This window comes from Oncorhynchus tshawytscha, linkage group LG09 (assembly GCF_018296145.1).
Source record: "Oncorhynchus tshawytscha isolate Ot180627B linkage group LG09, Otsh_v2.0, whole genome shotgun sequence".
Lineage (NCBI taxonomy): Eukaryota > Metazoa > Chordata > Actinopteri > Salmoniformes > Salmonidae > Oncorhynchus > Oncorhynchus tshawytscha.
In genome coordinates, this window is record NC_056437.1 from 64,617,309 (window position 1) to 64,628,716 (window position 11,408).

Consider the following 11,408-nt stretch of genomic DNA (forward strand, 5'->3'; position numbering starts at 1 on the left):
TTGATTCCTTCTCAAATGACTTGCTGACAAATGTATTTAAAGATTTCCCGTACCAGTAGTTACTAGCTTTTGTTCCGAGCACTAGGCATGTGTTGGTATTATTTGAGTTTGAGACAGCCATCATTCTACACATATAAAGTGTACAGTACATGTCACAATACCAGCATTGGGAATGTTTTATTCAGGGAATTAATTGTAAATTCAATTGACGAATTGACAATATTCTCATTGGAAATAATAGTCAATTCACTGATTGCGAAATAGTGATTTATTATGGTGAGTGAACTGAATTGAGATTGGGCCCCATCCTTGTGTCACAAATCCAGCCAACCTGAATATGTGGCGGTCTCACCCATCCCTTTTTAAGCCCTTCAACCCTTCAACTCCCAAGCCATAAGACTCCTGAACATCTAATCAAATGGCTACTCATGGCTACTATTTGCATTGCCCCCCTTTTATGCTGCTGCTACTCGCTGTTATTATCTCTGCATAGTCACTTTAATAACTCTACCTACATGTACATATTACCTCAACTAACTGGTGGCCCCGCACATTGACTGTACCAGTACCCACTGTATATAGTCTCGCTATTGTTGTTTTACTGCTACTCTTTAATTATTTGTTACTTTCATTTCTTATTTTTTAGGAATTGTTCTTAAAATTGTTGGTTAAGGGCTTGTAAGCATTTCACTATAACCTGTTGTATTTGGCACATGTGACAAATAAAATTTGATTTCAAAGAGACAAATAACAATGTATACATTTTTTAAACATTTTTATTATTTCATTACAGTAATATGACATCTGCATGTAAAACATTTACATTTGAAATTTCTGACATTTAATCAGATGTGGGGTGTGAAGACATAAGCAATCACCTTCGTTTTTTAAATTTGATATTAATACAAAAGAAATCTAATGTAAATCCCTTTTAGGTTTTCATTTTAAGGCAGCAAAATGTGACAACTGTGCAAGGCACTGTATTGACGGAAGACATTACCTAAAGGTTGTGATGAAACCTGAAGGAGGAAAAACCACCTGGCCCTGCAGCATTCCTGGCCTTCCATTATGTTCTACAGAGACTGAGCCACATACACATATTGTTTGTCTTTGACCCTCTTTGTTTCCCTCTCAAAGTACTTGTTGACAAATGTAAGCATACCTGTATCGGTACTTACTGTTTGCTCTGAGCACTAGGTGTGTCTTGATATTATTTGAGTTTGAGACAGCCACCCTTCTACGCATTCGACGTGTACTGTACATGTTACAATACCAGCATTGGGGCCGTTTTATTCAGGGAATTAATTGGATATTCAATTGACGTAGAGAATATTCTCATTGGAAATAATAGGCTATTCACTTATTTAGAAATAGTGATTTATTATGGTGAGTGAACTGAATTGAGATGGGGCCTCATCCTTGTGTCACAAAAAAAAAGTCAACCTGAATGTGTTGCTGTATCACCCATCCCCTTTAAATCCCTTAACAAATCAATGAAGTGAATGAGATGAACAGAAGTCCACTCTTCCTTTCCTGTAGTGAAGTGTTAAAACGCGCACTGCCATGCTTTCCTTTCGTGTTGCAGTTAGACCCAAAAATGTACATTGTAGGAAAAATTAAGATAACTCCCACACACACACAATTTTTACCTCTGCACATTTACTATTAATGTTTTAGTCAGAGACCTTATCGAAGAAGTTGTCTTTATTTTTTCCCTATTCCTCTGTCGCACCAGTATTTACAGCCAAACCCCTAATTTCCTCTGCAACAAAAATATAAACGCAGCATTCAACAATTTCAAAGATTTTACTGAGTTTACAGTTCATATAAGTAAATCAGTCAAATGAAATAATTTCATTAGGCCCTAATCTATGGATGTCACATGACTGGTCATAGATACCTTTAAAAAAAGTAGGGGGGTGGATCAGAAAACCTGTCAGTATCTGGTGTGACCATTATTTGCCTCGTGCATCACATCACATCTCCTTTGCATTGAGTTGATCAGGCTGTTGATTGTGGCCTGTGGAATGATGTCCCACTCCTCTTCAACAGCTATGCAAAGTTGCTGGATTTGGTGGGAACTGGAACACGCTGTCGTACACGTCGATCCAGAGCATCCCAAACATGCTCAATGGGTGACATGTCTGATGAGTATACAGGCCATGGAAGAACTGGGACATTTTCAGCTTCCAATAATTGTGTACAGATCCTTGTAACATGGGGGCCATGCATGATCATGCTGAAACTTGAGGTGATGGTGGCAGATGAATGGCCTCAATGGGCCTCAGAATCTCATCACGGTACCTCTGTGCATTCAATCTGCCATCGGTAAAATGCTATTATGTTTGTTGTCCATAGCTTGTCCACCCCCCCCCCACTGCCAAATTCTCTAAAATGACGTTGGAGGCGGCTTACGGTAGATAAATTAACATGCCATTTTCTGGCAACAGCCCTGGTGGACATTCCTGCAGTCAGCATGCCAATTGCACACTCCCTCAACTTGAGACATCTGTAGCATTGTGTTGTGTGACAAAACGGCCCATTTTTAAATGGCCTTTTATTGTCCCCCTGCACAAGCTGCACCTGTGTAATGATCATGTCTGGTGGATGGATTATCTTGGTATAGGAGAAATGTTCACTAACACAGATATAAACAAATTTGTGCACAGCATTTGATAGAAATAAGCTTTTTGTGCCAATGGCAAATTTCTGGGATATTTTAATTCAGCTCATGAAACATGGGACCAACACTTTACATCTTGCTTTTATATTTTTGTTCAGTGTAATATAAAAATGCAAATAAAGTCGCTAGCAATAACATTTGAAGAATCACCATGAAGCAATTTTAAATGATAGTAGGCAGTTCCACCACCACCAACAACCAAGGTACACAATCTCTGACCAAGGTACACAAAGTATATGGGGGCCTTTCACCAAACATGATTTATTAACCATAATTCATCTTTTAACCCTGCGGTCCTGTGGCCTTTATGCTGGAGTCAAACTCCTTCATGTTCTTATGCTAGTATATTTGTCTATTCTCCTTCCTGTGGCTTCATCAGGTCATAATGGCCAACTTCCAGAGTAATGTTCTCATCAACGCTCAAAACCACTTGGTTAAATGAATCAAGTACATCCAGTACTGTATATTCACATGAAAGCTGTGACAATGGAAGGAATGCTAATCTTACGTAGCCTTGGTGAACTGGCCCAACCGGTTTATCTACCCATGCCTCTAATAATCCTCCATATGTACATGCCAGGGGACACTGAAACAAACACAAACACACAGGATAAAAATAGTACAGCTCATTATGGCCTGAAAGTGCAAACTCATCCTAGCATTTGAAGGAAATGAGGAACTGAGTTGGGCCACAGACAATTGACACAATCGACATAATGGAATGTGTGTTAACAAACATTTACTCAGAAATTATTCACAGCCTTTCCAACACCCCCCAAATGTCAATTTAAAACTGCACGGATATAGTTTTGTCCACAACAACTTGTCCAAAATGGTTTTGATATATGACAGTTTCTCTTGTTTGCAAAACACACGTATAATTCTCATTCCACTATACATCCCATTGTCATGCTTGATCGTAGTATATCCAGGCTGTAACAATGGAGAGATGGATAAGACCGTTTTAGTGATTTGTGTGCCATTCAGTGTCATTCAGGTCATAGATGATTACAATGACTATGATAAGTTTGCTCATTTCTGCCTTCAAGCTTTGAGTTGGTGGGAAACTTGTCCCATTTCCTCAATTGTGGTTAACAAACAAGTTAGGTATTCAAAGATCAACTGTGAAGAGTGGACACACCTGTGTAGGCCAGAGAGCCCTTTTATAGAAGGCTCTGGCGTAAGCTATTGCAGCAACATCGTCAAAAATAAAAGAGCATGTGTGTTTCCAAAGTTTCACAATGGTACCTGTTTGTCACCAATAAGGACGGAATGTGCTCCAGTCACTTCTCTGTTCCCATCGAGTTTCTAACGCTCAGGCTTCTTAGAATGTCTCTGTGTACTGAAGAATACTCCACATACACAGAAGGGGTCTGTACCAAATTCCCTATTCCCTTTATAGTTCACTACTTTTGACCAGAGGCTTATGGTGGTCGTGCACTATAAAGGTGCCATTTGGGACATAACCAAGGTTGATAATTAACCATCAACGTGAGTGGTAGCTTCTTCTCCCTGTAGTGTTTTAGCTCCAGCCCAGGTGATATGATGGGACGGTCAGTATTACCACAGACATGTTTGAGTGGTGTAAGATCTGGTGCATCAACTTTTACAACCCAAAGTTTGAAATAGTTCCTTCATCATTGCGCTGAGATATTGTTCGATGCCTGAACCTCCACTCAAATCTAAAAAGAAATGTTTGCTTTTATAAACACTTTAATTTGAAAACAAAACATTAAGATTCCAAAACAACTCAAAGGACTGCAACAACAAATGTATAGAGGGGGGGGGGGGTCATAGAGGAAAGTAGGAGAGGAGGTATGGAGAGGAGGAGCAGGATGGAGAACTAGTCCCAGCTTGGAGAGGCATTGATCTAGTAGGGCCTGTCTCTGCGGTCCTGTCTGTGTTCACCCCTACAACAGAAAGACATTTGTCACATTGTTAAAGGGGTTTGAAAAACCTGCAGTTTAAAAAATAACCAAGGGACACCCCACCACTGTTTTGGTATAAAATCAAAGATGGTGCTGGAGAAATGTAATCACTCAAATTCACAGACAACGCTCTGGCTACAAGGACTGACCTATAATATCAACATTCTATTTTTAACCATGTTTTGTGGCTATACCGTGCCAGTTTACAATTACATTGTTTTTTATTTCTTTACGTAACTTTTATTTAAGAAGGAGAAGTCCCATTGAGACCAAGGTCTCTTTTGCAAGGCGGATCCTGCATTACAAAGCAGCAAGCAATACAAACGACACAATAAGGAGTTAATGAATATTACATCAATCAAGGGAGGGAGCACAGGAAACAAAAATTAAAACCTGGTTGAGAGAAATTCTTCACTATGAAGTACAAGGGAGGAGTGAAAACCCGCAGACACTCGGCCCTCCGTGGAAAGAGTTTGACACGTGCACTATGGTGTCCAACGATTATGCCTGGCTCGCAGTCGGCATTCCAATTCATCCCATCCGGCGGATGCCAGGAGAACTCTACCTGCCCCAATGTATAATGCCAACTGTAAAATGTGCGACTGCTCGGTTGTGGAAACCCATTTCATGAAGCTCCCGACAAACAGTTATTGTGCTGACGTTGCTTCCAGAGGTAGTTTAGAGTGTTACAACCGAGGACAGATTATTTTTACGCGCTACGTGCTTCAGCACTTGGCGGTCCCGTTCTGTGAGCTTGTGTGGCCTACCACTTCACGGCTGAGCCGTTGTTGCTCCTACATGTTTCCACTTCCAAATAACAGCATTTACAGTGGACCGGGGCATCTCTAGCAGTGCAGATATTTAACGAACTGACTTGTTGGAAAGGTGGCATCCTATGACGGTGCCACGTTGAAAGTCACTGAGCTCTTCAGTAAGGGCATTCTACTGCCAATGTTGATCTGTGGAGATTGCATTGCTGTGTGCTCGATCTTATACACCTGTCAGAAACGGGTGTGGCAGAAATAGACAAATCCACTCATTTGAAAGGGTATTCACATACTTTTGTATATATCGTGTATATTACTAAGTCATAGCGTGTACAATGATGGGACACGTGTATCTTCTTACCTTCCATCCATCTTGCCTGGTCCGAAACCACCCCGATCGCCTCCGCCTCGGAACCAACCTATGTCACCCCCTCGGCCCCAGCATCCCCTGCAGTCAAAACCCCCACGACACCCTCTGTCGCCACCGAAACCTCCTGACAGTCAGACAGCAATACAGAGGGAGCGAGACACAGAAAGAGAGATACAGAGAGGGACAGAAAAAAATGGTGAAAATGTCATTAAAACTAGTAAACACAGAGCTACGGGCTGCATCCAGTTTAATAGTGCCCTTGGGCACTAGGCTAACATGGCCTGCTATAAAAGGCAGGCTACACCTCATCCATTACTCTTTGCTAGCACATAATCAAATAAATATCTGTACACAGACTTTCGGTAGCCATTAAGCTGCTCCCTATGTGTGAGCGTGTGTCAGTCGAGTTAGCAACAAAGCTGCCACTGAGCAGTAGTCAGCCACTGAGCTAAAAAGCCTAAAACACTAGGCTAAAATGCTGGCCTAAAGGCTAAAATGCTAGACTGGAGACTAAAACGTTAGGCTGAAGTCTAAAAGCCAGTGCAGAACGTTGGTTTCAGCCTTACCATCCATAGGAGACATGCCACCTCCAGCCCCCTCTGGTTTGGGGGACTTGCACTGGTTATACTCGTTCTTCCACGAAAAGTTCAGGTTCCCACAAACCCTGAAAGGAAAGAGACAGAGAATCTCAGACACATACCATCATAACTAGCAGCTCGCCCCCATCCTCATCCCCAAAAAATACACACACCTCAGCCCTGATTTACGGGTTGGAACACTTCCAGTCTCCAGCTCTCTGCTGTCCTCCATTGCCACGGCCAACATTGTCGCCAGAGAGACCACCTCCACCACCACCTCTACCACCTCCGAACCCGCCACGACCCATCGGTCCTACAGAGACAGAGGGTCAGAATATACAGGACAGGTACAATAATACTTAGCTCTCGAGAACCTAAGGGGGGTATACCCAGCCCTTGAATTCTCAAATTAAATTACGGACCACAGCTGGGTCAATGAACAACAATCCCGCCACTCTGTTTTAACATTTAGAAACGTTATTAGTCCTCGCTAGCGACTGTGAAGAGCAAGCAGATTTGTTGGAACAGTTCCCTTTCAATTCATTCAATTTAGGAAATTAATTGTGAAATTCTAATGAATGATTGGGAAAATCCTCAATCCATATCCTACGTGGACTGAAATGAATTGGAGTTGACTCCAACCCAATTGACCCAACTCTATAATGACCTACTCCGCCAACAAACTCTGCCTCGCCTCCTTGTCTGTCTCTCATGCCGCTACCACCTCCACCCCGGCCTACTCCGAAGTCCGCGATGCAGGTCGCAAAGGACACCTCGATGGGGTTCCCTGCAAAGGAGAAAACAATAGAATATTATATCATATTTACAAAACACAAATATGAGGGGCAACAAGTGAAAATCAGTGACTATACTTGTTCGCTTCAGTGACTAAAAGAGTAAACAAACACATAAGAAGAAAAAAACGCTCAGAGACTACGCTTAAAGATTCACTCATCTATTTTTTTAAACAGCAGTTTCTCCACAGGTAATCCCCTCACCATCAAACCAGTCGATGGCAGCTTTGGCAGAAGGGGGATCGTCAAAGGACACGGTGGCCTCGCCCTTCAGCTTCCCTGTCTCTCTGTCTGTAGGTTCTTATTGATCTGACAGATGGTGAAAGGGAGGTAAGGAGGGAGAGTGTGATAAAAGAGAGAAAGAGGGAGAGGGGGAGAGAGAGTGAGAGAGGGGAATTGAGGGAGAGAACGAGTAGAAAATGAGAGATGGATTGAGAGAAAAAAGCTACATTAAGATACAGAAGGAAAATGCATTAGATGGCATTGCATAGGTAAACACAATGGCCTACCACTCAAAACATAGCATGTTAGTAATCTACAGCAAAGCCTCAGGAAAAGATGCCACCCATGCACCAAAGTCAGGGCAGTGATGGGTGTGTCAGGTATAATTCAATGGAGGGAGGTGTTAATAAGGAAGTTGAATAAATAAATGAATAAATAGGTAGGCAGACTGTGCACCTGATTGCAGATCAGAAACATCCTGTAATGAAAACATATTTGCAGCAGAAACAGGAAGTGAAACCATTTGGAGAGGGGGCGAAACAATTGACATGGCAGCTGCTTTTGCAGCCATATCAGCCATAGCATTCCCTTTAGAGATCGGATCAGATGCATTCGTGTGAGCTTGACACACATTTCTGTCTGCGTGTCGGCTTCCAACAGGTTCCAACAAAAGAATGGCTTCCAACAGGTTTCACAATCAGTTTAGAATGTGAAATCATCTTACCAGATGAAGTAAGGAGCCCACGATGCTGCCACAATGATCCAAAATTGCGCACCAACCCAAACGCGTATCTGCTATCAGTATAAATGGTAACAGTTTTATCCTTAGCTAGAATAGTCAGTGCGCCCTAGTCAGTGCAAACAATTCTGCAGCCTGAGCTGACAGATGTGATGGCAGTTTTGCACTCTCTAAAGTGTCTTCAGCAGTAGTGACTGCGTAGGCCACCAATGCCATGTGGTGACTTTTGGGGGTTGAGCCATCAACAAACAGCTCTAGGTCAGCATTCAGTAAAGGCACGTCAAAGCGTGTGGTTCTCCATCATAGTAAGTTAGCAAAAGAGTAGCAGGGTTAAGAACAGTACAACGTTTCAGAGTCACATGAGACATTGTCAGCAACACATTTCCGGTCACAACATGCAGACTTGTTTACGTGCTCCTGTGCATTTTGTTGCCAACCTTACTCTGCTACCTGACAACTTTACGGTTTTTACTTTTTAATTACCGTTTATATTTTTAGTTTTCCCTCACTCAACTTTTTTTCATTCAACTTTATCACAACGGACGTTTTATCTGGAAATGGTGCATCAGGAACTCCAACAGCCGAAGCTAAGTAGTAACATTAACATGATGCCTTCTAATTGCAGTCGCTGTACTTATAATATACAGGAGAACGATCGCAATACGGCGAGGATAGCTGTGCTGCAAGCCCAGCTTCGGATGCAATCGTTAGGCAACGGTAATTTCAGTGTAGGAAAGGATGAAACTGCGTCTTTTCCACCAGTAAGTCAAATCAAATCAAATTTTATTTGTCACATACACATGGTTAGCAGATGTTAATGTGAGTGTAGCGAAATGCTTGTGCTTCTAGTGCCGATAATGCAGTACTAACCAACGAGTAATCTAACCTAACAATTTAACAACAACTACCTTATACACACACAAGTGTAAAGGGATGAAGAATATGTACAGAAAGATATACGAATGAGTAATGGTACAGATGGTAACGAGTACAGTATATACATATGAGATGAGTAATGTAGGGTATGTAAACATTATATTAAGTGGCATTGTTTAAAGTGGCTAGTGATGCATTTTTTACATACATTTTTCCATTATTAAAGTGGCTGGAGTTGAGTCAGTATGTTGGCAGCAGCCACTCAATGTTAGTGGTGGCTGTTTAACAGTCTGATGGCCTTGAGATAGAAGCTGTTTTTCAGTCTCTCGGTCCCTGCTTTGATGCATCTGCACTGACCTCGCCTTCTGGATGATAGCAGGGTGAACAGGCAGTGGCTCGGGTGGTTGTTGTCCTTGATGATCTTTATGGCCTTCCTGTGACATCGGGTGGGGTAGGTGTCCTGGAGGGCAGGTAGTTTGCCCCCGGTGATGTGTTGTGCAGACCTCACTACCCTCTGGAGAGCCCTGCGGTTGTGGGCGGAGCAGTTGCCGTACCAGGCGGTGATACAGCCCGACAGAATGCTCTCGATTGTGCATCTATAAATGTTTGTGAGTGCTTTTGGTGACAAGCCAAATTTCTTCAGCCTCCTGAGGTTGAAGAGGCGCTGCTGCGCCTTCTTCACCACGCTGTCTGTGTGGGTGGACCAATTCAGTTTGTCCGTGATGTGTACGCCGAGGAACTTAAAACTTACTACCCTCTCCACTACTGTCCCGTCAATGTGGATAAGGGGGTGCTTCCTCTGCTGTTTCCTGAAGTCTACGATCATCTACTTTGTTTTGTTGGCATTGAGTGTGAGGTTGTTTTCCTAACACCACACTCCGAGGGCCCTCACCTCCTCCCTGTAGGCCGTCTCGTCATTGTTGTTAATCAAGCCTATCACTGTAGTGTCGTTTGCAAACTTGATTGAGTTGGAGGCGTGCATGGCCACGCAGTCATGGGTGAACAGGGAGTACAGGAGAGGGCTCAGAATGCACCCTTGTGGGGCCCCAGTGTTGAGGATCAGCGGGGTGGAGATGTTGTTACCTACCCTCACCACCTGGGGGCGGTCCGTCAGCAAGTCCAGTATCCAGTTGCGCTGGGCGGGGTCGAGACCCAGGGTCTAGAGCTTGATGACGAGTTAGGTAGGGTGGAGGTTATATGGTCCTTGACTAGTCTCTCAAAGCACTTCATGATGACTGAAGTGAGTGCTACGGGGCGGTAGTCATTTAGTTCAGTTACCTTAGCTTTCTTGGGAACAGGAACAATGGTGGCCCTCTTGAAGCATGTGGGAACAGCAGACTGGGATAAGGATTGACTGAATATGTCCATAAGCACACCAGCCAGCTGGTCTGCTCATGCTCTGACGGCTGGGGATGCCGTCTGGGCCTGCAGCCTTGCGAGGGTTAACACATTTAAATGTTTTACTCACGTCGGCTGCAGTGAAGGAGAGTCTGCAGGTTTTGGTTGCGGGCAGTGTCAGTGGCACTGTATTGTCCTCAAAGCGAGCAAAGATGTTGTTTAGTCTGTCTGGGAGCAAGACATCCTGGTCTGCGACGGGGCTGGTTTTCTTTTTGTGATCCGTGATTGACTGTAGACCCTGCCACATACCTCTTGTGTCTGAGCTGTAGAATTGCGACTCTACTTTGTCTATATACTGATGCTTAGCTTTTTTGATTGCTTTGCGGAGGGAATAGCTACACTGTTTGTATTCGGTCATGTTTCCAGTCACCTTGCCTTGGTTAAAAGCAGTGGTTCATGCTTTCAGTTTTGCGCGAATGCTGCCATCAATCCACTGGTTTGGGAATGTTTTAATAGTTGCTGTGGGTACGACATTGCCGATGCACATGCTAATAAACTCGCTCACCGAATCAGTATGTTCGTCAATGTTGTTGTTTGACGCAATGCGGAACATCTCCCAATCCACGTCATCGAAGCAATCTTGAAGCGTGGAATCAGATTGGTCGGACCAGCGCTGAACAGACCTGAGCGTGGGAGATTCCTGTTTTAGTCTCTGTCAAATGGCAGGGAACAACCAAATGGAGTCGTGATCAGCTTTTATGAAAGGAGGGCGGGGAGGGCCTTATATGCAACGCGGAAGTTAGAATAACAATGATCTACGGTTTTACCAGCCCTGGTAGCACAATCAATATGCAGATATAATTTAGGGAGTATTGTTTTCAGATTAGCCTTGTTAAAATCCCCAGCTACAATGAATGCAGCCTCAGGATATGTGGTTTCCAGTTTACATAGAGTCAAATAAAGTTTGTTCAGGGCCCTCGATGTGTCTGCTTGGGGGGGAATATATACGGCTGTGATTATAATCAAAGAGAATTCCCTTGGTAGATAATGCGGTCGACATTTGATTGTGAGGAATTCTAAGTCAGGTGAACAGAAGGACTTGAGTTCCTGTAT

At 43.3% G+C, this 11,408-nt stretch overlaps 1 protein-coding gene across 3 annotated transcripts; it reads right to left on the minus strand.

Annotated features, from left to right (window-relative positions):
- Nucleotides 1-2,715: 2,715 nt before the first annotated feature.
- LOC112261655 (RNA-binding protein FUS) lies at nt 2,716-8,220 on the minus strand. 3 transcript variants are annotated; one of them, XM_024437152.2, is made up of 7 exons: nt 8,067-8,220; nt 7,325-7,429; nt 6,998-7,113; nt 6,500-6,639; nt 6,315-6,412; nt 5,740-5,872; nt 2,716-4,593 (listed from the first exon to the last, which is right to left on the minus strand). In XM_024437152.2, exons 3-7 carry the CDS (start codon nt 7,037-7,039, stop codon nt 4,554-4,556), a joined length of 453 nt encoding a protein of 150 aa, XP_024292920.1. In that variant the 5' UTR covers nt 7,040-7,113; nt 7,325-7,429; nt 8,067-8,220; the 3' UTR covers nt 2,716-4,553. The 3 variants fall into 3 exon arrangements, with proteins under 3 accessions (XP_024292920.1, XP_024292929.1, XP_042183159.1); XM_024437161.2 differs by lacking the exon at nt 8,067-8,220 and adding an exon at nt 7,630-7,748; XM_042327225.1 differs by lacking the exon at nt 8,067-8,220 and having other exon boundaries at nt 7,325-7,748.
- Between the last annotated feature and the right edge of the window lie 3,188 nt (nt 8,221-11,408).